The 26,899-nt window shown below is 38.1% G+C and overlaps 1 protein-coding gene across 5 annotated transcripts in view; it reads left to right on the forward strand.

Annotated features, from left to right (window-relative positions):
- Positions 1-20,520: 20,520 nt before the first annotated feature.
- Elavl4 (ELAV like RNA binding protein 4) overlaps positions 20,521-26,899 on the forward strand; it is a 94,730-nt gene continuing 88,351 nt past the window's right edge. For 2 of the 5 annotated variants that reach the window (XM_042679341.1, XM_042679356.1), the window contains exon 1: positions 24,096-24,473. In XM_042679341.1, coding sequence (XP_042535275.1) covers positions 24,450-24,473 — 24 coding nt within the window. In that variant the 5' untranslated portion in view covers positions 24,096-24,449. Of the gene's footprint in view, positions 20,638-23,407; positions 23,693-24,095; positions 24,474-26,899 lie in introns of those variants that run through there. The other 3 variants (XM_042679336.1, XM_042679365.1, XM_042679347.1) reach the window with 3 other exon arrangements.

A 26,899-nucleotide genomic window follows, 5' to 3' on the forward strand; every position in this document is an offset into this window, starting at 1 on the left:
TCTTGCTTGGTATTACTGCAAAAAAAATCATCCCAACTTTCAAAACTGTATACAACTTTCAGAATAGTGTAAGGATGCTAGTATGATCTGTTTTTAAAGTCTTGGCTATTTTGATAAGTGACTCAAATTATGCTTGCACATTGCAGGCTCTATGGACATTTCATTTGATAAGGGAATGATAGTATAAAGGTGGATTTGGCCAGAGTTCAGAGAATAACTGAATCCTTCTCTAGACCTTTTATTCACACATGTACACAAATCACTGGTAAACAGAGGCATTCAGATGGTCTCTATCTCAGCCTTTGTAATCTCAGTTGGACCTTATAAAGAATTCCTTTTTACTGGACCTAGAATCCATAGCCTAAAAATGGGATCCATCTATGTCCTTTTCCCCCTATATCTATATCTAAAGGTGAAAAAGACCTATATAGAGCAAAATGAGAATATCATATGTATTAGAGACCCCCCCCCCCACATGACATTTCAGTATCATTCCTTGACAGGGAAAGAACCATTTTAACTCACATACCAAACTAAAAAATACCTCATACATGGATAATATGTAATTCTGCATAGCACAGTAAAAAAAAAAAAAGAAAGAAAAGAAAAAAAACTTTGCCCTCTGAGACTGTGACTCAATAAAAAAAGCTCTTGAATCTGATTGTATTTATAGTAGCAAGCCTCCTTAAGAGTGGGAAAAAAGGATATGAATCTCCCCTCACCAAAATTATTTTAATATAGACATTTTAAAACTGGCTTGTGAGAGTAGCTGTTGACACATGTGTTTGTTAACCCATTGTCAGTCTTCTGGATAGCTGTTTGTGTGCTTTGTCTGCATCTCTATGTACTAATGTCTTTTATAACATGTACATGGACATACTCTAAGTAGTGAAAGCATTCATCTCTTTTTATATATTTGAAAAATATTTTTCCAGCTTGTTTTCCTTGTAATTTTTACTATTACAGACTTCATGAAGTTTTGAATTTACTGATAGTTCATTCTATCAATACTTTTCTTTTTAATTTGCTTTAAGCTGCAAAGAGAACAGGATTGGGAAAAATGGTTATTTATATTCTTCCTAGTTATTTATGGTTTGATAAGCATGGCTTGTTTAGAAGGTGCTTTCTAATTGTATAAAAGGAACACTGAAATCATTTTTTGAGTTGTCAATACCTGCTTATGTAGCATCTTCTCCAAAATTGATGGACATATTTTTCCAATTTTGGTCTTAAAAATTAGATTTCAAAATGAGGTATAACTCGATACATTTTTAAGGTATTTCTTTGTTAGCTCATTGGAATCATTCAGCTTTCTTTTTTTCTCCCATGTTCTATCTGCTCTCTCCTAGAATGGCATACAGAGGAGCCCTTTAGCATACTAATATAATAAGGATGCTTTTTAATGGCTTAAGAGATCTTGGGAATCCTTGGGAAATTGTTCAGTGACTCTCTGCAATGGAATTAATGTTTTAAAGCCAGAAGCATGCGTCCTATATAAGAGATATATTTTCAGAGCTCTTCTTGCTATGAGCTCTCCCACCCCTGCCTCCTGCCATCCTGGAAGTGCTGCACCCCCAGATAATTGGATTGTGGCCATGTTCCTTTGTTGTTTGCTTTTCGAAGAAGAAATGTTGTGTATTACATTCTGGAAGGGATGAGGGCTGCAGAAGTGTGAGTTCATTATCTCAGAGACTCTGCAGATCCAAGGCCAGTCTTCTGGTCTCTCAGGCCACTTCTTGACCTCTACTGTTTTTCAGTTAAAGGGAGAGATTCCCATTATTCCCCCCTGGATTTTTCCAAAGAGAAAAATCTAGCACAAAGGAAGAGGAGAGTCTTGAAGGGTAAATCAGTTATCCTCTGACCTGAAAATGAAAGAAAATGAGCCTACAGTTTAAAGATATAGATTTTATTGCATAGTATGTTCCCTATGAAGATCCCTTTGGAGCAGATGGTTTTCCTCGCCCCGGCACTATTTTGGATCCCCAAAGCTGACAACCAGAAATGGAATTCTGAAACATGGTTAACTTGAGATCAATTTGTTTACTCATTTGAGCCAGCATGGCATAATGAGCATACAGAGAGGTTTAGACTCTTAGACAAGGTGGCACAGCTAGTTAGTGATAGGGCAAACATGCTTGCTATCTAGACCTCACCACTCCAAGACTTTCCTTTATCTACTTTGTCATAATTTCCAGAGAAGTACTTTTATAATTTCAGTATAAACAATAGACAACATCTTCTAGGTTGTATTTTTTTTTATATTGGCTAAAGTAACCTATTGAGGATAGAGATGTTTTTATTAGTTGTATCTTAGCAGTAGAACTTAAAATGTACCCTTCTGAAGCAGACACTGTACCTTCTACATTAAAATTGATATGGAGAAAATTGTGACCTCAAAAATAATATACTGAAGCTCCAACTTTTGATACAACTGCATGTGAAGATAGGATAGGTGAGGGTAAATGAGGTTATAAAGGTGAAGTTTTAATCTAATAGAATTTGTGGCTGAATAATAATAATTAATAATAATAATAACAATAAATAGGGGGTACAGGGAAATAATAACCATCTGCAAGCCAGGAAAAGACCCTCAGCACAATCCAACCATGCTGGCAACCTAGTCTCACATTTCCAGCTTCCACAACTGTAAGAAAATACATTTCTGTCGACTAACATAAAAGTTTTATTCTTATTTACTCTTTTTCTTCTTTTTTTTTTTTTTGGTCGGTTTTGGGGCTTGAACTCTGGGCCTGGGCGCTGTCCCTCAGCTCTTCAGTTCAAGGCTAATGCTCTACCACTTGAGCCACAGCGCTACTTCCAGCTTTTTCTGCTTATATGGTACTGAAGAATTGAACTCAAGGCCTCATGCAGGCGAGGCAAACACTCTATCACTAAACCACCTTCTCAGCCCCTCTTATTTACTCTTATTACTCTTATTTATTCTTATTGTTTTCTAGCCTGATGTGGTCCTAAACCTCAGCACTTGGGAGGTAAAGGCAAGAAGACTGCAAGTTTTAAACCAACCTGGACTATGAGAAAGACCCGTGGAAAGGAAAAATGCTGAGTGCTGAGTGCTGAGATCTTAGGATCACTGTTTTCAGCCAGACACTCTTATCACCAATTAACCAGCAAAAAGCCAGAACTAGAGGCATGATAGACAGAAAATGCTGAATACAAGGTCCTAAGTCCAAGCCCTAGTACCAGCACCATTTAAAAAATGGTTTCTAGAGTCAGTAGACATGCAAATTGCAAGATCTATGTTTTAGAAAAATCATTCTGGTGGTACCTTTGATGCTTTGTGTACTTTTTGTACATTTGAGTTGTGAGTGTTTCAGAGCACTTGCTTTAGTTCTAGGAATAGCTTATTGTTAACTAGAAATGTCCTGACTCACAAATGGAGCTGGTAGATATAACCTGGCCTGTCCTTTATTGAATCAGGAATGAAGGCTGTGTGGGCATTGTGATGTCACTGGGCAGAGCTGAACTCAGAACTTCTTCATTATGCTCTGGAAACCAATTATACACACATGCACATATACCTGAAGAACATCATTGCACCACTTCTGTCTTTGCTGACATGCTGAATTATATCTATTAACAGTTTTGTAAAACAACTGAATCATAGGCTCATTTGAGGTTGTCCTCTAGCCCATGCCTCTATCTGTAGACCAAATCTTCCCCAAGCATCTTGAACAAAGTCTGAACCTCTCATTCTCTTTATTTTAGAATTGGTGCCCTTGTACTAATGTCAAAATTGGAAACAAACACTTGACTATATAACTTTGAACCAAGTAAGAGAACTAGAAATGTACAGCCTCAAACCTCAGAAAGTTCATGAAGCAAAAATAAATAAATCTAACAAACAAATCCAACCACCAGCCTGTGGGTCTTAGCAGAGTGGTAACACTACTTTCACAACATCAACCACCAAATGCCCTCCACCTCCAAGGACAGACAGACTCCTTCAAGCAATCAGAGCACTAGAAACCAGGAAACACGAAAGGGTACCTATTCATGTAGCCAACCAGCACCTCTCACATCCTCTCACAGACCCTGCTCTCTAAATGCTAGGCAGCAGAATGATCCATTAAAGCTTGGCAAGTGCTATTTCTAATCCATTCAAAATGACTGTATTGGTTCTACTCAGAGATGGCAGTCATCCTACTAAGTAGACTAAGTGCAGCCATAGCCCCATTTCACAGCTGATAATGCTGACCCAAAGCAAGTCTTGAGGTCTCTAGAGCAAAGGAATTGAATAACACTGTCTGTGAACCATCCTGAAAAATGAATGAGCTCCTCAAATATTATCTGAACATGGATATTAACAAAGAGCTAGACATAGTCCCTGGCCTTGCAGAATTCTCAATGTAGAAGAAGATAAAAGTTCCATAAACTATTCATGGCAGTGTGAAAAGTGCTATTTGGGTAGAAAGGTAGTAGATGAAGAAGCTATGGAAATAGAGAAGAGGGCACCTAATGCAGATTCTTAAAAATAAATAAATAAATAAACTAACAGGTAAATCAGATTGAAGAGACAGATTTCAAGGTAGCTGTCTTCTAATATGATTTTTAAAGAAATGAACTTTCATTATATATTTTAAACACACAAAAGCTCAGGATCTTAGTCCAAGACCTGAAAGAAAGAAAGAAAAAAGAAAGAAAGAAAGAAAGAAAGAAAGAAAGAAGGAAAGAAAGAAGGAAGGAAAGAAAGAAGGAAAGAAAGAAAGAAAGAAAGAAAGAAAGAAAGAAAGAAAGAAAGAAAGAAAGAAAGAAAGAAAGAAAGAAAGAAAGAAAGAAAGAAAGAAAGAAAGAAAGAAAGAAAGAAAGAAAGAAAGGGAAAGGAAAGAAGGAAAGCAAGCAAGCATTCTGATGATTACTGAGGAATGGCAGGGGCTAAACAGTCTCAGAGTTTATGTACATCACCCTGAGTATCTTGTTTCCTCCTCTTTATAACTGTGATGATTCTATCTGATTGGGTTGTCACATGGAAAAAAATAATTTCCTTTATGTAAGGAGCCTAATCCTTGAAAAACCTGTGACCTTACCACCTCTTCTCATACCTCTTACCTCTTCTCTTGAACCCAGGGCCTAGGTGTTGTCCCTGAACTTTATTTGTTCATTTATTTATTGTTTATTTGTTCTACTACTTGAGTCATAACTCCACTTCTGGCTTTTTAGTGATTAATTGGAGCTAAAAATTTCATGGATTTTCCTGCCCAGGCTGGCTTTGAACTGTGATCCTCAGATCTCAGTCTCCTAAGTAGCTAGGATAACATGCATTAAGCCATCAGCATCTGGCTTCCACATTACTTTTTACTTTTCAGGAATCAGTGGTACATAGAGCAATTCTGAAATGTTACATACAAACGTATGTTTCTAAAGGAGATGGTGATTCAGTGGTAACTCCTAAGGCACTTAGTCTAGTATCCTATTTGAAAAAATTAATAGTTTATATTAATCAGAATGGACAGATGACTCTAACAACCCATAGTGGTTTAACTCGGCCACAGTTTAGTATCAGTCCACAGGCAGCTATGTTCCACGTAGTCATTCTGGAGTCCAGACGCTTTGCATCTAGTGGCTCTGTTCTCATTCAAGGCCTTGGAAATCTCCCTTGTAACTATAGTCTACTCAGTTGGCAAAGGAAAGGAAAGAGAAAAAGTGGAGCATTCTAAAGATGTTGCTCAGGAGCCGAGTTTAGAAGGGATGTGCTTCACACTAGTGAGAACTCAGTCACTCAACCCTACTGTACTGTAGCTGGGAGACCAGGCAGAAACAGAAATATCTGGTGAGTACTGGAAATATCTATTTACCCAATGGTCAGAGCTAACACAAAATTAGGAACACAATCATAAAGATAGTGAGTAAGCTCCCTGTCACTGAAGGTATGTAAACAGAGTCCAGTAACTCCTTGTATTTTGAAAGTGCTACTGGGGTACATTGGAGGAAATTCAAGCTAGAAGAATGCAATGAACATCTCTGCTGCTGAGATTCAGTGATTCAATAAAGAAACAGAGAAATAGAGCCGAATTACCCACCTGCATTTCCGGTGCCTTAAACTGAGTTCTTGGAATAGAAATAGAATGTTGAATTTCATTTTATAAATTGTTCCTCCAGCTTGACGTATTGAAGATTTTTAGCACGCACGCTCACACCTGGCTGCCCGCCACCTTCTCCATTGCAGATACGCTTACAGGAAACCGTAAGTGGATCTGCTTTTGATGCTGGCAGCATCTTACTAAAATGCTTTTGCTGGCATCATGGAACAGGAGCAGAATTCAGCTGGGACCAATAATGAGGCTATTTAGAAAGTTCTCTCTTCTACCCCCTGACAAGGCAGATGTGGTGGGGATTTTTCCACTCCATTCTGTCGATGGTGGCCGAAATTAGTTCAAGCCCATCAAAAATGTTTAGGCCTTAGAGTTGAAATCCCAAACCCATAAGGGGGACAAATCCTCTTTCTTTCTCCTACCTACTAATGAAAAAAGAACTTATCCCAGAAATTCCTAAACACAGTAGTATATCACCTATTGTTCTGTAACAGACCTAGAAAAAGCACAGCCCTGTGTCAATTTGGAAGAAAAGAAATAAAAAGCACTGGCCTCCATTAAAAGTATCTCCAGGGAGCATTACAGTGTTGGATGTTTCCTCCTCCCCGAAATTATCTTATGTTGAAACAACATTTTATTCTAAGCACTCTTACTTCTACCAACTCATTTTAAAGTCAACGGCCATTGTTGCTTAATGTAGGGATTTTAAGCTATATCCCCATTTAATAAATAAGACTGTTTGAGGTCCAAGAAATTAACTCACTTGTTTAAGATAGGTGAGGCATGAGTACAAAATTAGTACCCAAACCCCTATACCTTCACTATACTATGCAAAACTACTCATGGTTATATCAGCCAATGATCTTTTGAGGCCATTCCAATCATGGTAACTGACTCAATCTGTTAATCCATTGATGAACTCTTCACTATGAATTGTGCTACAGGGAAGAGAGAGTCAGGGCCTTTACTTTTAACAAGTATTAACAAGCAAAACAGAAATAAATAACAAGGGAAATAGAAATAAATACATAAATGATGGGTATAGACAAATTACAATGGTGGGGGAGGGGTGCAAAATTGGGACCAGACATACAGACACAGTCATTTCTTCCTTGAAAGGTCAGGAACGGTGTTACAAAAATGACATTTATTCTGCCTCTTACGGACATGTGGACATCGGACACAAAAGGATACAAAGGTTTCTCAGCCAAAGTGCCAGCTTGAGCAAACCTAACTAGCCTATGAAGGGATGTTCCAACATAGTTTTAGAAAATAGTGAACCTCACAGGGCATTTTGGAAACACCACTGAGTTAAAAATGAAGGAGGGTTTTCTGCAGTTATTGTGTGTACCCTTTTTCCTGGGCCAAAAGTCAGACCTCAGTTTTCTGAACTTAAGGAGCTGTTTGGGTCTGACTCACATCATCTAGCCTTTCTTTGGTTATGTCTTCTCATCTTCTGTCTTAGGTCTCATCAGTAAGTCTGGACTTCTAGTCTGATTGGAAATGTGCAATGCCTGAAACATGTCATATCCTTACTGCATTCCTCACCCCTGGGCTGAGGACAGAATATTGTGAATGCCAGTGGATAGCTTGGCAATTTCATAACTCAAAGTGTGAACTCAAAGTAATGTGAAGATGGAGTGACTTCATAAGAGGAGGCGAATATGGACTTCTGTTTAATTAGGTCAAACAGCACCATGTCAGACAGGAAGGACAAAAGTGTTTTGGCCTCAAAGAGCTTACAGTCTTAAGGGGCAATTCTGTGAGGAAGGAGTAATCTAAGAAACAAGGTCTATGAGAGCTCAAGTAGGAAGCCATTGTTTGGGGGAAATTGAGACGCTTTATTGTCTGTTCCCACTCTAGTCTAAACACCCAGAGCAGAAGATTCTTTATACTTTGTTTTACTTTTAAATCCCCAGTGTCTAGTACAGAGTAGTTTTTCAGTAAACATTTATGGAATTAACTTTTTAGGATTAATACTGAAATTGACTATGAAGCATGAATAGGTATTCACCCAAAACTGAGGACTTTGTATGCCAGGCGAGAGAAGTGCTCACGAAAAGACACAAATAGAGGTGCACATTTTTACTTGCCTAAATGTTATTTTCCTAAATGTAGTTCCAGAGGGTATTCTTGTAAAGTATGGGTATCAATAGAGTTTCTGGATAATGTTTTTGTTTTATTTTTAGAAACCTAAATTCTGCCCACACATTACTCTGAGTTTCTTGGCAAGGTTAATAACCACACCAGCACATCTTCGACAAGGACTTTCACTGACTTCCTTTTGAACCACCTCCAGTTGGGTGGCCCTGTTGCATGTGCCTCTTTTATCTTCACCTTCCTGTTGAAAACTAGAAGTGGTTATTAGATATATTTGGTCATAGGTAATGCAACTATGCAACTTGAGTTGCCTTGGACAGTTCTGTTTTATGCTTGTGCTCTCCTTGCAATTAACAGGTTCCTTGATCTCTCCCAAGGTTCCTGGGCTAAACTAAAAGAAGTCCTTTCCCCTCGATATTAGGAACACTAATTCAACACTTCATCAGAAGGTATTTATTTAATGTGATTGTTCCTTTCTTCCTTCCTTCCCTTCTTTCTTGCCTCCTTTCCTCCCTCTCTTTTCTCTTTTTATTTCTTTGCTTTCTTTCCTTCTCTAGTTTTTGTTTTTAATTTGTTTTTTTTAAGATAGGGCCTTATTCTAGCCCAGGCTAGTCTGGAACTCTCTATGTAGCCTAAGCTAACCCTGAACTTGAAATCTTCCTGTCCTTGGACTTTATTTCAAAGTGATGATCAAAATATTTTGTCTTTCTCACAGTTGGTTGTAGAAATACAACAGTAAATAGTAAATGTTAAATGATTATAGTCATATCATAGGATTTTTTTCTTGTCCTCAGTCCACCTCCATTTTTCCTTGTCAATGTATCAATAGCAATAATAGTACTTACCTTATAGGATTCTTTGGTATTAAGTGAATCAATGAATATAAAATGCTAAGAGCACTGCAACAAATGTTCAATAGATAACAGTATTATGTGAAAGCACAATACTTGCAAAACAGAACTGCCTATAGAAAAGCCACTGTTTGAAACTTTGTATAGAGAAGGTTGTATTTTTTCTAATTTATTCAATCAGTGTTTATGATGAATTAGATATGAGTGCTATCCTCAAACAGCTCAAGCTTACTAAGAGAGACAGACACACAAAGGAAGATTGTGAACATAGCCTCATTTCTGTCAAGAAACAATGACTTGTAAATTTGTGTGATTGGTTATAGGTCTGCTGATTACCCTTTTACGGGCCATGCATTGAAAATGTCAGAAGAAGAGGGGTGTGTGTTGATTAGTGTTAATCAAGGAAGCAATGTGGCAAGACTGGAATTTTAGAAAGATCACTGACTGGTGCATGGGGTTCGTCAAAACTAGAGGTGAGGATATGTTAATGATAATAATTCAGGACAAGATCAAGCTGCCAGGCTTATTTTTCAAGCCCTCTGTGGGTACTCATGAAACCTGTAATATCAACCTGAGTGTCTCCGCTGTTAATTATATTCTCTGTTTCTGTAAGTAAAAAATAGGGTGTAGATTAACCGTGACCCTCTAAGCTATGTGCATATATGTGTGTGTACTTGTATGTATATACACATACATATATGTATATATGTTTGTATATGTGTGTGTGCCCATGTATGCTAAGCAAGTCTTAGAAGCTGAGGCTTTTTATCTGAGGTTTTGATATCAATTAAATGGTTCTTTGAATTGTAGGCAATGGACATGGGAGGCTTGGATTCATTGGTAGTACTCTAGAACTTGCCCAAGGCCACACAGTTAGTTTGTGGTTGTGACAGTACTAGAACCAAGCCTTCACAATTCACTTTTCCAAGTGAACTGGAACTAGACCAGATTGGTTTCTTTACCACTTGTTCGGTTCTTCCAGGTACCCCAGGAACTAAATGGAGATAGAGTAAATGTTTAGTGAGGCCCATTTTCCTTCCAATCAGGAGACTAACACTATTTTCTCTTTTTCCCTATTTCTTCTTCCTTCCTTTCTTTCTCTCTTTCTTTCTCTCTTCCTCCTTCTCCTTCTCTCTCTCCCTATTTTCTATACCTTTCACACCATTCAGGCCTATTAGAGTTCTCTGTGATTAAAGATCTCTCCAAGTAGAATCACAAATTTGTAAATAATAAATGTGTAAATTTTCTGTGCTGCTTTCACTAAATAAGGTTGTAGGCAAAGCATTCCAATCTCTATCAATAAAATATCTTTTTGTTGAGACTGGGTACCTATGACTCATGCCGATAAGCCTAGCTACTCAGGAAGCTGAGATCTGAGGATCACAGTTCAAAGCCAGCCCAGGCAGGAAAGTCTGTGAGACACTTATCTCCAATTATCCACCAGAAAACCAGAAGTGGCACTATGGTTCAGGTGGTAGAGCGCTCACCTTGAGCTGAATAGCTCAGGGACAGCACCCAGATCCAGAGTTCAGCCCCCCAACTGACCTAAAAAAATCTTTTCTACTGAAAATCCATGCCTTGAGCTCAGTGAGAGTTCTCTTGAAGAACAGCTAGAAACTTTAGTTTCTGGTTTTAATCATTTGAAGATTTCTAGGGAGGAAAATCCTTTCTTTGGTAGAATTTTCTGACACTAGAAAATGGTTTTGTGGAATGGTGGCTTCCAAAAGTTAATTGTTTTGAGTCATCATAGGATTCATCTATTTTTCATAGATTTCTAAGAGAGTTCTTATCTTAGCCTGCTGTGTGAATATATTCATCTTACTTTTAACAAATATTTACCAAGCACCAACTCTGACAGCCATGTGCTCAGCTGAAGAGAAACAATGACAAACAGAATAACCCTTGTCCTCAAGTACTTTGAAGACAGGGAACCTGCAAACAACTGTAGAATATGCTGGCATGAAGAAGCTGCTGCATATCCTTGAAGAAGCTAATTTTGCTTAGTGATGTTGAAGCCTTGAAGAAAGAATTTAATTTTATAGGAAGAGAAGGTATTCCAGATGGAAGAATAAAAAGGAGTAAAGGCAGGGGAGTAGAAAGGCCAAGAGATATGGAAGAATACATTGTCATGTCTAGAACGTATAGATGGAAAAGAATGTCCCAAAACATTCAGGAAACATAAATGGGATAAGATTGTAGAAAGCCTTGAATGTCCTACTGAATAATTGAATTCATATCAGAAGTAAAAATTTTAGAATGATGAAAGGGGTGATTTGTCTGAGGAGTATTATAACTGGGGTCTCCTTGTGTGTTCCCCAGTGAATTAAAATGGATTTTATTTTCAGGGGCCCACAAGGAGTCCTTCATTTGTATGAAAGCCATTGTTCTAAGTATGTTCTCTTATACATGGAAATGTGTAAAAATTGTTAGTAATGTGGCTCCATTTGGCTGTCTACTCATACTACATCTTTATATGGAAAGAAAAAATCTGCTTTTGGCTACTCAGACCTTAGAATTGCCACACATAGGTTGTATGGTCTTTTTTTTGATAATAGAAATACATTTTCTAAGCTTTCACATTCTACTAACAAGGTAAAGACAATCAGAGTGTTGATAGCTTTGTGAATATTCTATAAACCATCTTATGGATCATGAAGTAAGCAAGGTAGGTATTCAAATAATAAAATCAGGATATCAGACTCCAGTGTCTCACACCTTTAATCCTAGCTACTCAGCAGCCTAAGATCTGAGGACTGATATTTGGAATTAGCCCAGGCAAGCAAATCTTCAAGGTGCCTATGTCCAATTAACCAGTAAATATCTAGAACTAGAGGCATAGCTCAAGTGATAGAGCACTAGCTATGATCACAAAAGCTAAACAAGACCATGAGGCCCTGAGATCAAGCCCTGCTACTGGCAGGGGGGTATCATTAAGTAATCAGTTTGGGATAAAGTTGAAATTCTTTTTGTAACTCTATTCAAAACTGTCTGCAAAACTTTAGGTTACATAGACCATGTTTTATAAAATCCTGCTATAGCTTTTAAACACTGAAATTTTAGCTATTTATTCTCTTCTTCTTCTTCTTCTTCTTCTTCCTTCTTCCTTCTTCTTCTTCTTCTTCTTCTTCTTCTTCTTCTTCTTCTTCTTCTTCTTCTTCTTCTTCTTCTTCTTCTTCTTCTTCTTCTTCTTCTTCTTCTTCTTCTTCTTCTTCTTCTTCTTCTTCTTCTTCTTCTTCTTCTTCTTCTTCTTCTTCTTCTTCTTCTTCTTCTTCTTCCCCTTCTTCTTCTTCTTCCCCTTCCTCCCCTTCCTCCCCTTCCTCCCCTTCCTCCCCTTCCTCCCCTTCCTCTTCCTCTTCCTCTTCCTCTTCCTCTTCCTCTTCCTCTTCTTCTTCTTCTTCTCCTTCTCCTCCTCCTCCTCCTCCTCCTCCTCCTCCTCCTCCTCCTCCTCCTCCTCCTCCTCCTCCTCCTCCTCCTCCTCTTCCTCCTCCTCCTCCTCCTCCTCCTCCTCCTTCTCCTTCTTCTTCTTCAACTCTGGGCCTGGGTGCTGTCCTTCAGCTCTTCAGCTCAAGGCTAGCACACTACCACTTGAGCCACAGCGCCATTTCTGGCTTTTTCTGCTTATGTGGTGCTAAGAAATCAAACCCAGGGCCTCATACATGCAAGGCAAGCACTCTACCATTGAGCCACTTTCCCAGCCCTATTCATTCTTCTTAATAAGGGACTGGTAGTGAATAGTTGGGATGAAACTGATGTCGATATTAGTAACATTTTTAAAAGAATTATACGTATGTGTAATTAGTATAGTCACCCAGGATTAATGGTAACTTAACTCTAAAAAGTCACATGTTTGTGAATAACTTCAACCTAGAACCAGAGCTTTTCCAGGAACTGAAATTATGTAAGAGGTCACATCATTTTGGTTACCATATGAGATGGTAAAAGAAGGTTAACGCAAAGTTGGCATTTGTAGCACATGAGGTTATGGGGGTTGTAATGTTAAACTTCTATTCAAAAACCTTACATTAAAAAAAAAAAAACTTATCTTCATTAAAGAGATGATCCTTTTCAAGGAGGTATTTTGAACTTGAAGCTGCTGTTGCTAAGGGGTTGCTAAGGCAAATGAGCGACTCGGCACTAATATGTAACTTTACTCTTCTTCTTAAAAGTAGTTAAATTATTACTCCAGCTTCAGAGTCCAAAAAAGGAAAAACTAGAAAGGGTCAAGTGGACAGTTGCTACTCTTTGACAGTTATCTAGCATATTCCTCTTATTTCTCATGATTACTTCTCATAGAGAAAAGAAGCAATCTATAGATCTAAAAAGTTCAGAAAGGTAAAACGAGACTGGTGAGAAGAACAGACTTCCATAAATGTAGACTGTCCCTAGCTAAAGCCCAAGAGACGCACCTAACCTCTGAGAGAAAAGCAGGTGTGGAATGCTGATCTAATGATTTTGCTAGTGACCAATGTCAGAAGAAATTTTGATAGTAACACATCATTAAATGTGACTCAGTAAAGAGAACTATATATTAGTGAATAAAACACCAAATAATTGTGCCCTGAGCATTTGGTTCAAAAGTTTATCTAAAATATTTGGAATCAGTAATTTGTGCTCTTTTATCCAGTGCCCACTACATTCCAGGTACTGATTTTCTGTGTGCTGGGGTTATGGAAAAATAATATACAATCTCTAACCATGAATACTCATAGTACAATGTGAAAGTAACCATAGACCACAACTCATTGAATGTAATTTGTAGTGGAATTACTTGAAGATTATCCAAGTTTAGAATTCCGTTCATTGTTAAAATGTCATAAATAAAATTTAGAAAGGATTGTCTTGGGGTATTAGATGATGATGCCATGTAAAGAGCAGGCACTTTGTGATCTGCTTCCAGTGATTGAGAAAAAACCAATATACAAACAATATAATAGTGAAATCTATAAAATACAAATGTGACTCTTGTCATTATCATTGGACCAGAATTCTATCATCACCTGGTAGCAGAATACTGAAATTAAAAGACAAGATTGAGGGTTATATTACTGTTCTTGTTGTCTTATAGTAGATGTCAAAGACATTACTTTAAATACTAATTTTTAAGTGCAGAATAATATAGAGAGTAAGGAAAACTGATTTCGATCTGCATTCTTTTGTAGAAGGTAGTATACGATAATGAAAGTGTGTGGACTGAAGTTGGGCATGCCTAAGTATAGTAATTAAATGCTTCTTACTATCTATGTGATCTTGAGCAAACCACTTAAATCTTCTATCTTCAGTTTCCTTATGGAAACCTCAAATTGTGAGATTATGTGTGACTTATAGGCAATGCATCTCATGTAATGTTTGACAAACAGTAGATGCTTAGTCAATACTAATTCTGGCTCAGTCAATACTAATTCTTGCTCCTTTTAAATAGTACCAACTAAATAAAGATATGCCCTCACAGCCATCATAGCATTTCTCTATGCATAACTAAAAACATGGAAGATATTAGAATAGATTCTGAGGAATCCTTGGAGGAAATTTAGGTAGGTTAAGCTTGTTGTTAATACATTTTTCAAGGACTTATCCCTTATTTTTGTTCTTATATGAACTATCCTAATTTTCTTGACCACTATCATTTGTGAAAGCTAGCTTCAATGATGTCTTCCCCCTTTACTCCAGATGGTAGCCTCACCATCAACTACAATACCTAATTTTGATACTATACTTTCACATTATTCCTTCCACTATTAAGACATGTGCATGAAAAGGAAAACTTCTTCCCAAACAGATTTTAAGTTCCTCGAGGGTAGGGACTAGGACCTGTATTTCTTTTTTATTTTTCACATAAGGAGTTTAGCACTGAACTTTATCCATATTACAATTCGGAACCAGCCACTCTGCTCTTGTTCGATATTATTGTCATCTTATTTTACAATTGTTTTGAAAATCATATCTTCATCAAGAAAACTGAATTATATTGGAGCTATTGGTAATTTATGTGCTTTCCCCCCATTTTCCATAATCATAGTAATAGGTACTGTGTAAAATACTGCCTCCACCAAACCTGTATCTCTTTTAATCCTGCAATGAACTTTTTTCTGGTCCTGGGGCTTTTGCTCAAGGCTAGTGTTCTACCACTGGAGCTACAGCTAGACTTCTGGCTTTCTTGGTAATGTATTAGAGATAGTCTCATGGACTTCCGTGCCTGGGCTGGCTTTGGACCCATGATCTTCTTATCTCTACCTCCTGAATAGTTAGTATTACAGCAGTGAGCCACTGGTGCCAGACTGCAGTAGACTTTTAAAAGAAATATTGTGCACATTTTATAGATGTAGAAACTAAAGCTAATGGAGTCTAACATATCACTTCCCCCTAAGGAGTTTTTTAGTAAGCCCTTGGTGAATCGAATGAAACTGGCCTTGAGATAGTGTCTGAGATGATGATGAGCAAGACTATTGATCTTCACTCATTCTCCATAACTGAGTATTGCCAGGAAATGAGAGCATAAACTTAATTCGGAATTGCTCTTCTAAATAAGGAAGTTTTATGAGATTTTAAATATATTTTTATTGTAAAAATACTGTACAGAGGGGTTACAGTTACATACGTAAGGTAATAAGTACATTTCCTATTGTGCATTGTTACCTCCTCATTTGAGGAAAACAAAGAGGTAGAGACAGAGACTCGATCAGTTATTCATTTTGTGTTTTAGGAGTTTTTGCTTTCTAGCTTTAATCCTCTTTATTTCCTACACTCCAAATTTACAGCCTGCTCATAATAATATAGTCAATAGAAGACCTAGCTAGCTAAAAGTGCATTGCAAAAAATCTCTTCATCTTTCCAGTTGTGAAAAATTGAGCATACCTTCCCCTTTCCCTTTCCTTTCTCTTCTAGCCAGTGTAGATCTTTCTCATTCTTTGAACAAGTATTGTACTAGGCATATTATGTGTGATGTAAAAGAGGAGATATTTTAATTTCAGATACAATAGAAAGCTTTTAAAATAGAAACCTTTCTAGAAGCATGTTTGGACATAATAATTGTGACTGCTGTGGTGTTGAGTGGCACTGGGCATGTCAGGTGTCCAGTGCAGTGTTTGATATACAGTAGACCGCTGGTAAAAGGTAGTGTATTTATGCTTCTTACATCTGATTATATCTTTATTTCTTCTTTCTCTCCCTCTTCCTTTCTCCTCTCATTCTCCTCACCTGTCTCTCCCCCATCTCTTGCTCCTTTTTCTACAGACAGACCTTCACCTTTTACAATATATACATTCTTTTTTAAATTTATTGTAAAAGTTACATGAGTAAGGTAATGCCTACATTTCTTGTCAAACATTGTTACCCACTCCTTTGTTTTTCTCCCACTATTCCTTCTTCCCTCACTTCTCCCCACACCCGAAGTTGTAAAGCTCATTTCTGACATAGTGTCTTGTGAGTATCATTGTTGCAATGGGTCATCCTTTGGCCTGGTTTTAGCATTTTGTTATTCCCCTTCCCCTCCCCCAAATTAAATAAATGTATCTACAACCAGAATCAAAGAGTGACTGCCAGGGATAAACCAATGGAAAAAGAAAAATGAAATAAAACTAAAAGAAAGAACTAGTTACAGTACATTGGTGACAAGGTCAACAACCATAAAAAGACCTGTTGCTTCCACACCTTAGAGCTCATTTCAATTAGCATCATTTTTAATACATACATTCTTTTATTGGTAGTTGCAGAGTTATAAATGAGTCCCAAAATTTTAAATAACTCATATTGAATTTTTATTATTTTATTATCTGTATTAACTTATTATACATTATATTCTTTAAAAGTGTGAATAGCTACTCTTTATTTCATCTGATCAATGTAGTTGGATTTTTAAATTTTATTCATCTAGGAGTTTTTTTCTTCACTTTTGTTTTAACTTTTGTCAGATTCTCTTGACCTAACATAAAAAGGCCTCAAATTTCTTGATTCAGGAATCTTCAGAATTCCCTGTATATTTTCATGTTAACCTCACAGAGTTTACATAGACCATGGTAAGGAACGCATCAGTCCATACAGTTACTCCGCCTAAATTAGGCTGATTGGATAAATGTATATTGACCTCTTTCAGAATTTCATAAATAAACCCCACCACCCATTCTTCAAATTTTCTTTCCCTAAAAGACATTCTTGTACATAAAGGCACACTTGGAAAAGGAAACATACATTATTTCTGGGAAGAGACCTTCCACTTGTAGATGTTGCTCTAGTATCATAAGGCTTAGTCATGTGGGAAGAAAATGCAAAGATCAAGTGTGAATCTGCTTTTAGGTCAGTTTACCTGAACAGATGAACTCTTGACAATCCAAGGAGATTCGATGTCCATTTATCACATCTCCTCACATAGAATTCTTCTAGCTCTCTTCAACCATTAGTTGGCATACTACTTAGGAAGGAGAAAGGCATCTCACATTCAGGTCATCTGTCTCTGAGAGACCATTTGACAGCAAATTTCTGAACCTTTCGGTAGGCTCCCTATATCATTCTGGTGCATCCTTCATGCCTCTGTTCTATGTGAACATTCTCCTACAAAATTGATAAGACTACAGGAAAAGACAAAAAAAAAAACTCCACAATTCAACAGAGGAAAATTTAAGATTTACATTTTATCAAAGCCTTTAAATATAGCATACCATTGTCTGGGCAGACTGATTCTATTTTCCCTAAAGAAAGACATACTAACAGTTTAGGTTTATTTTTTAAGGGAACAGATAAAAAGAAACAGAACCACTAGAAAATGTCAGGTCACCGTCACTAAGAACGCTATTTAAATGGTGTGCCATAATCATATTAGGGCACAGCGCATGGAATTCTCGGTTTCTGCATGACAGTGAAGAAGGACCAGCAATTATCTGTGTGTGTGTGTGTGTGTGTGTGTGTGTGTGTGTGTGTGTGTGTGCGCGCGCGCACGCACGCGCGCATCTGTGCCTGTTCCCTCTACCTTCCACCTCATTTTGTTAATTCAATTGAGGGCCAACAAGAGGTAATCCAAACAACGGAACAGGGGGGAGAGGTCTGCAGCTGTGCTCCAGGGACTGGTGTGAAGAGAGAAAGGCTCAGTCTGACTTGGAGTTTTGTGCTGTTGCACGTGAATGCTCTGGAACTGCCCTAATCGACTGAAAATGAGCCGGCTACAGTCATATGGAACAGGTCTGTTTAGCCACGTCGTTGGGTAGCATGGCAGATGGTAGACCGTCAATGGGTGGTATTGATTGGCTGGATTTGCTTTAGGGTAATAAGACTATATATAGGTCCTTAAAAAAACCCCGCTTCATCTTATTTTCCTTTGTGCAGCTATGTTACAGTAGTGGTTTTCTGTTTTCATTCTACCAAGTCCCTAAAATCTCCTTTCCCCTTCTCAAATCAAAAGTCTTCCTTGGTAATCAAGATAGAGAGCTACCTTGAGATAAACACTCTTTAAATTATCACCAAGGCAAGAAAACATGAGAATATTTTATTTACTAGGCTGATTACATTTTAATGTTTGAAGAAAAAGTGACATTTTTTAATTAGTGTTTAAGACATATGGTGAGTGTACAAATTAGCTTATTTCATACAACCAGAATTTGATGAGAGCAACTCCTCCTTCTCACTCCCCAGCTAAAAATTGTCACTTGAAACTTAATATATGCGAGGAGGTTAAATGGTATTAAGTGATGCAGACTTGACTTAAAGATGAAGGAGACAGTCACTGTCTTGTGTAGCTAAATGTTGCCTGGATGGACTGGAAAAATACTAGCATCGACAACTGTATTTGCCAGAGGATGTGGAAGTTCAGTCCTTTAATTTTGTCCAGCCAGGAAAACAAAATCTCAGGTACTGATACGTGTTGGTTTCTCTTTTAGACATGTGGGAACACAGACCAGTGCATGCATGCTTTGTAAGTAATAAGATTCTCATTAAACTCAACTCATATAGCAATATACGTGGTATAATCTATTTTTCTATATTCTGTTAACACCTTCCTCCCCCCCTAATTTCTTAGAGGGTTCTACTTGGGTTGTTCTTTTTCCTCCTAGCAGAAGAACAGATTAATTAGAATATAATCGGTCAAAGGAAACACCAAGTTAACTATACACCTAAAATGGTGTACAACAGAAATGACACATTTTAAGGCAGTCCTTAAGGGAAAAGAATAGCTCATAAATATATGTGGTTGGTTTGCTCTTATGATTTGTTTATAGCTGTTCATACAATTGTGTTTGTGAAGAGATGCTTAAGATTTTGTGGGTTTTTTTTTCCTTTCTTCAGTGCCATTACTTTTAAGATATCGGTTTTTTCCTATCAGTAGAGACCCCCTCAAATAAAATTTCCGCCCTCTGAAGAAAAGTTACACCTTTAAACTCCTGTCTCTATCTGGTATCCAGATGAAACTGTTTTGAGTCTGGTTTTCATCATATGTGTGAAGATTTTTTTTCTCATTTGGCTACAAGAAAATATTTTCATACAATTTTGGGTTTCACTCTTACTCTATTAATTCTACTCTCCTTGACCATGCTTTGCTGAATGAAAAAAAGCTTGTTTTTGTTTCATCTGTCACCATTCCTGTTAGCATCGGTTGGTGTTTTGTTTCCTTGCTTTAAGGAAGGAGGAGGAATTTTATTATTTAGATAAGATACAGCAAGACACTACCCCAATATTACAAGATACTCTCTTTCCTCTTAGGATGCTGGTATCTCTCCTGTCATGTCCTATACTCAAAAGCTGTTCCAAGATGGGGAAACACACACACACACACACACACACACACACACACACTCTCACACACTCACTCACATAAGCAATTCTTTTAAGATGCTTCATTTAAATCTGTGCACTCTACTCACCTGGTGGTTATATAGAGAACTGTTACTTTAAAGAATAGTTTAAACACCAGCCATGTTTGGGGCAGGCTGCTCTTGCAAAGAGAGCAGTACATAAAACAGGAGAGTACTGTGTATGAGATAGGGGGGAAATTCAGCTCACTGACTAGAGGTTTTAATGTGTGAACTCTAGGGAAATAATATATTGACTGTTCCGTGGTGCACATGAAGAACCCTTTGCAGACGGAGTGCTTTGCAAAGGATTCTATCTGTTTCTCTTAAAACAAAATCTGTGGCAAGATGTTTGAAATCAGCAGGACGCTTAATGCTGCTTTGTTAAATAATGAGGTAATATTTTGTCACTTTTTTTCTGGGCAGCATCTGGTTCACCCCCCCCACTTCATTTTCCCACCCTATGATTATGAGGGATTCTTTCCCTTTTTTCCCCCTCCTTCATGGAAGTCAAGGAAATGCAATTCATATATCCATATCAGTTTCTTCCTTTGGGTGCTCTTAGAGAATTTGGTTGTCTTTTTTTTTCTTTTTTTCTTTTTTGCAGTTTCAGCCGGCTGCTGTTTCCTAGCCCATTGTGCCACGTAAGGCTTCTCCACTGCGCGGAGTAGGTAGTTATTAACGCTGAATTGGCTTCTGGTACAGTCCATCTGGACTCTGTGTGGGAAAGCTGGCTGCCGGCGACTGATGCTGAGATATCTGCAACCTTTGGGATGTGTGCATGGTGGCGAGGGGCTGACTGATATGAGATTACTTCTTTTCAGGGAAATTGTTATTAATGAGTCAAGAAACTGCTCATTTATGGTAAGAAGGATACAGCGGCGCTGGCAACCCCACAGCTCTGGAATATCATTTTGAGGTTGCCTTAGCCGCTTGAGTGAGACAAGTTTCTTTCTGTGTTGGTGGAGGCTTGTGGTGGAGAAAAAAATAATCATGCATGCCAGAGAGACTCGCCTGCCTGATTCTTGAGATAATATATTGAGAATCTGTTGCTTTACAAATGTCACACCACTGATGTAGCGGTCAGCCCCTCACTCTGAAAGATGAATGGTGCTATTGGAAATGTGATAATCCGAACAATAGGATTCTGCCTTTGTCTTTAGAGAAAAGGCCTCTGAGGACATTTGTGCATTTGTTTGAGGATTGCATTGAAAGTCTTTAGAATGGAGATTTTTGGAGAAGTGATCAATATACAAAGTGCATGGATTTTTTTTGAGCCTAGCAAAACCAGCTAATTATTTATACTGTAATGTACAGTTATTATTTCAGAAAAGTGGCCAGAATATCTTCTGACATAGCTGATGCTAATTTATAGCTCACTAAGTATGCTGAAGTTAACGTGAAAGGGACAAAAAGGTTTTTTAATATATATATATATCAATCTTTTATAAATTGCAGGGAAATATCAAGCAAATATTTAGTTCTACCTGATATGTTTCTATTTGTGTGTTTGTCAGCATTATGTTGATAATTACTTCTCACAATAGTTTGATATCATTGAAGTCATGGTCAAAAGTTTCTGACGTTGATTTGGGGCACCTATTCTTATTGCCCTGCTTGGAGCCATTTAGAACATTTAATCTATGTACCCATCCTTAGTACACAGTTCAGCAGATACTGTCATACTCTTGTGACTTACAGAACTCATCAGACTTTTTCTAAATTAATTATTTTTAAAGTGTGTTTAATTCAGCGTTGTTTCACTTGAAGAGATTATAGTTTTAACATGTGTACTTCCCTATTTCATGTATTTTCATTTCTGATAGGTAAATTTATTTATATTCAAGTCTAATAGTTCTCATGGTGTACTCAACACATGTTGTTCTATGGTGTATTCGAGGTTTTCAAGCATATGTATAATATATATAGACAATATACATATATACATATCTATATATATGGAGAGAGAGACAGTATGTATACTGACAGTATGTATACTGTCTCTCTCTATATAAATATATATATATGTGCTCATATGTGTATTCATGAGAGAATAGGTTTGTATCCTGAATGATATAGGGTTTCTTTTCTTATAATTTTCCACATGCCTATTGGTTCTTGGGCTTTGAAGTCCAGAAATATAGTATGTTCTTTGACCTGTAGTTTTTACTCTCCCTAGTTTCATCTTCTTGTCAACTCCAACCCAAGATTAACAATAATTTTGAATTTTGTCTTTGGGAGTATCCATTACCTCTGTATATTTGTTGAGCAGCATATTAATTTTATTCTTAATTAAACAAATAATAAGTTTTACCTTTTTCATAGGCATGAGACATAAACTTCCCAGGTGCTACTTTAAAAAAACCAAACAGAACAACAAAGACATACTACTGCAAGTATAGTGATATAGAGGTTATGAAATGCATGGCATAGTCAGACAAACTATGCACAGCAGCACTCACTTTCTAAGTGTCTCTTTGCAAATCTTTTTTTTTTAAAGACAAAATGGTGGGGAGTAGGGAGGGGGAAGATATCCTTTGAAGGAGAGAAGCAAAATAGCTCATTCAGTTAAGAAAGATGAATGGTCTGCGCAAGTAATGAAACAAGGCTGTTTTGTTTCAGAAGCGTGTTTTATATTCTCATGGTGGTAGGAAATGTAAAAGGAGAATATGACTTAGTGGATTAAAAAAAAAATCAGACCATGCCCCTATCCTAGTTGAAAAATAAAATTCATTTAAATAAATCATTCATCAGTCTCTGTTTTGAAAGGCTCAGACAGAAGGCAGAAAGGTAGAGGCTGACAGCTGCCCTCCCCTTCCCTCCAGATTTTTAAAAATTTGTTTTTGTTTATTGGGAAATAGTTTTTCTGAGGCAAACTTGGGTGAACCTAGTTCATGGGGTAAGCTTAACCCTAAACTTGTATGCTTTCAAAAGGTTGACCATATTGGCCACAGAAGGAGCATTACCTAGAAAATATATACATATATATATATATATGTATATATTTAAAAAAAACAGCAATCTTCAGAAATAACAAAGTTAAAATGTAAAAGTGTTAGCACATTAAAGTGCTTTTGTTGTATCTTTAAGCCTAGAGGCAGATCATTAAATATGCATTTCGCTAGAAAGCAACTGTCGAGAAAGATAAGGTGGCTGAAAATATGCTACACTGGAAAAGCCCCTGTCAGAAGCTTTGGGATCTGGTCCTGCATCCCTTAGGATAGACGAAAGGAAGGACACTCCCACAGCCACTGTTCCGGGTTTGCAATCCTCCAGTGACCTGCAGTTGTTACAGTACTTTTGAGCTGGGGGGGGGGAGGAGGGGCAGGGACGGGGAGGGGGGTGAGGAATGGAGGGGGGAGGAGAGGGAGAAGGAGGGGAGAGGGAAAAGGTAAAAATACAAGTATGGCTGTTGTTACTTCAGCCGGGCCTTAATTACCAGACACAAGAAGCAGTTCAGAAATCTGGTCTCTGTTGTTGTAGAGGTCACCAAATCATTAACATCGTCAATCTGGCAGTAGCTAATTTAAATAGCACCTGATGTTGCAACGCCTCCCTTCGTTTCCCCAGCCAATCAGATTCTGGCTTCAGCTGACAGATGGTCCCATAAATGGATGTAAAAAGGGGAAGCTTTGAGCCAATTTCAGCAAGGCTCTGATCAGTTGTTCTTATCTACATCCTAGAATCAGGGGTTTCAGCTCACTGCTCCTTTTCTTTCTTTCTTTTTTTTCCCCCTTTCTCTCCCACCCCCACCCCCAATAATTGATTTACTTTATAATCATCCGCACTGTTTCGTGGATCTTTAAATATATATAACAATAGTAGTCATTTCAAAGATATATTCCTGAAACCTTTGCAAATATTAAGAGAAGAGTCGAAGCTCTGCAAGACCCAATATTTGCCAATAAGAATGGTTATGGTAGGTATGACTAGATTTCTAATCTGTTGTTTTGTGTTGTTGGAGGGAAGACAAGCATCTTACACCTTGACCAGTCTTGTGCTTGCACAAGAGTTTAGTTCTCTGCTGTGGTTTGGTTCCTACATATACTATATCTTTTGTGTAGAGTACGGGGTAGGTCCTTTTATTGAAAAGCAGTGGGGAAGAGAGCTTGTCATTTTTAACAGGTCGCGTTGTCAGTTTTCCCTTCAACATAAAGGCAGAGGGGGGTGGGTGCTGAAATAATTGCTGGTTTGTTGAAAGAGGTTCTATTACTTGAGATCATTGTGGCAAAAGAAAGGTTTTCTTTTTGTAAGGAAGAAGAGGTTTGTCTACATGCCTGGGTTTTGTGGGGCTGAGGGTGGATGCAGCAAGGTTAGGAGTCTCTCTCCATTTCCATGCTAGAGATTTAAACCTCGAGAGGCAGCTTCCTGGATGCTGAACGTTGAGATGGGCAGTTGTGTTTCGGGGGACTGCGCAGTCAAAACGGCAAAAGAGAGTGATTTATTTGGGCTTCAGTAAATGCTGCATCTTGTATTTCAAAGAGTTTCCTGTCATGACCTCATAAAAAGAGGAGGCGGCTTGTATGTGTAGCGGTGCCTGGCGTGTTGAGTTGTTGCTTCCTTTTCTGGGCAGCAGCTCTGTAAGAAGGAATAGAAGGAATGTCAGCTTTTACATAACGCTCCTTTCTGCTTTTGACACACTGTGTGAGTGAGGGTCCATCTTCTTCTGATCACAGATGGAGTGGAATGGCTTGAAGATGGTAAGTGCAAAGAGGAAGGAAGCTTGGAGGTTCCAGCCGTGTGTGTGTGTGTGTGTGTGTGTGTGTGTGTGTGTGTGTAAGATAATGAACTGTGCATTGTAAATCACTGCTCTGATTGTTTGTGTGTACATGTAGGTTTACGAGTATTTCTTTTTCTGAAAACCAGAATCCACCTCCAAGGATAATGGCACTGCATGCACACAAGGCGCACACAGCCTCTACCAGGAAGCACACATAGCCAAGCAAGCTTGGTGTCTTTTTTGACAATCACAATGTCACCCGTCACTGTTGGCCGGTGTGTCGACCGCCTCTGTGAGCCTTCCACTGAATTACACGACTGTTAAAGTTAAAGGCACATTTCTTTTTTCAGACTCGTGTTAGGTGTGATGGGGAAAGTGGGGAGTGAGGGATGGAGGAGGTGAGATTCAGAACCAGTAGATGCAATTGTGAAGCAGGACTTTTTGGATGGGGATGGGGAAGTAGAAAACCTTTCTGCCGAAGTAGTAAATCTATTTTTAGCATCATCTTTTTCTGAAGGGAAAAAAAAGAAGCAGCAGGGAAACTCTTTGAATGCCACCCCTGTTGCCCAATGTTGACCCTGAAGATATAGCACAAAATGGCATAATCAGATGCCATGAGTGTCCACTTTGACTTTAAATTTTCACCAGCAATAGCTTTGGTGGGGGGAGTTAGGAGCTGAGTGGGGGTTGTAAATTCGAATCCATCTCACTTATTTTTTACTAGAGGAGCCAGAGAAGGACTTTCCGCTCTGCATAGATGTTATAACAAAGCTGTGGTCTTTTTCCCATTCTTAGAGGATTGCCTTTGTCTGGCTGCTTGTTTTGATGGGTGTAAAACAAATAAGATTAGACCGAGCAGCCCAACTGAAAGCGATAGCTGGGAGGAAAACCCAATGAAAGGTTGCCGGGGAAACGAACAGAGGAGAAGCCGGGTAGGGAGCAGGTGGCTATCATGAGAGCACACTGCAAACAGTGTAAAAAAAGGGGGGGAGGGGGGACAAGACCTCTATTATCTTTGCTGTTCTTTGTGGCCGGCCCAACTTTAATTATTCTTTATAAATAGGTGTTAATTACATTTCTAACTCTGGTTTACAGTGATTTGGGGAGATCTATTTTTAAGCATCTGTTCTGTCTCCCCTGGTTTTCTTTTTGTTTGTTTGTTTAAAAAGCAGAGAAAGAGAGGAGAGGGGGAAGGGGAGTCTCTCTCTCAATTTCTCCTTTCCCTTTCTCTCTCTCTCTTGTTCCTCACTCCTTCACTTGCTTTCTGTGTGTGTGTGTGTGTGTGTGTGTGTGTGTGTGTTTCTCGCTGTCTCTCCCTCTCTTTTCCCTGCTGTGAAATTTTACGTGCGAAAAATCGCAAAGAATCCAGTGAGGCCATTTGGAAAAAAAAATGTAAATTATATTGAATGAAGTTGACGGGAAGCATAATAGTGAACTCCCTACAGCTGGTAGGTTTTGCAAAATGATTTCTTAGAAATTTCCAGCAAATATTCATCGGAATTAGAATAGATTTACCCCAAGCAATGATTTTGTGTTAGGTTATACTGGTATGTTGACTAAATCAGATGTTGATACTGCAGTTCTGAGGAGTTCATTGTATCTCTTATTTTATATCCCAAGTAGAAATTATTTTAAAAATAATAAATGAAAGGCTATATTTTTTAGCCTTTTGCTTCTCTTCCATTCCTATACCTCCAGCCACCAGCTCTATCAGCCTCTCAACCTCTGCTTTTCATTTGGCATTTGGTCCTGGGTTTGATCTTGGTATCATTATAAACTAAGTGAAAAGCCTGTGCGTGAGTGTGTGTGTGTGTGTGTGTGTGTGTGTGTGTGTGTGTGTGTGTGTGTGTGTCTGGGTCTGGGTCTGGGTCTGTGGGTCTGTGGGTCTGTGGGTCTGTGGGTCTGTGTCTGAGTGTATTCACTGAATGATGGGCATCTTTCTCTTTTTCTCCCTCAAAATATGCTTTTACTAGTAGTGTCTTTTTCCCAGTGATGGTGGGTACCAGAAGAACTGAAATATACAGTGATTGGGTGAATAGGAGATATCGTAAAAACGACTGAAATGGTGATCAGTTACAGGGTTTCTCCCCCCGGGAGACAAAGTAGATGCATAATTAGTAGCTAATTTTAATCCTAAAATGAAGAGGTTAAAAAAATAATGAAATAAGGTTAAAAAAGAAACAACTGTCCTTATTAGAAGTTCTCTTAAAAATTTTCTCTCCCCTTTGCAAATCCCCAAACTAACCCACGCCATCATTCCTTTCTCCCTCAGAGATGCTTCTTTTTGTTTTATCTTCTTATGGGAAATTATAATATCTGTTTTGTCTCGAGGTTAAAAAAATATGTATATATACATATATACACACATACAGTCTTGCACTTGAACAGTGCTCTCATATCTTAATT

The sequence above is a fragment of the Dipodomys spectabilis genome, unplaced genomic scaffold, assembly GCF_019054845.1.
Source record: "Dipodomys spectabilis isolate Male_0828 unplaced genomic scaffold, ASM1905484v1 ptg000002l, whole genome shotgun sequence".
Classification (NCBI taxonomy): Eukaryota; Metazoa; Chordata; class Mammalia; order Rodentia; family Heteromyidae; genus Dipodomys; species Dipodomys spectabilis.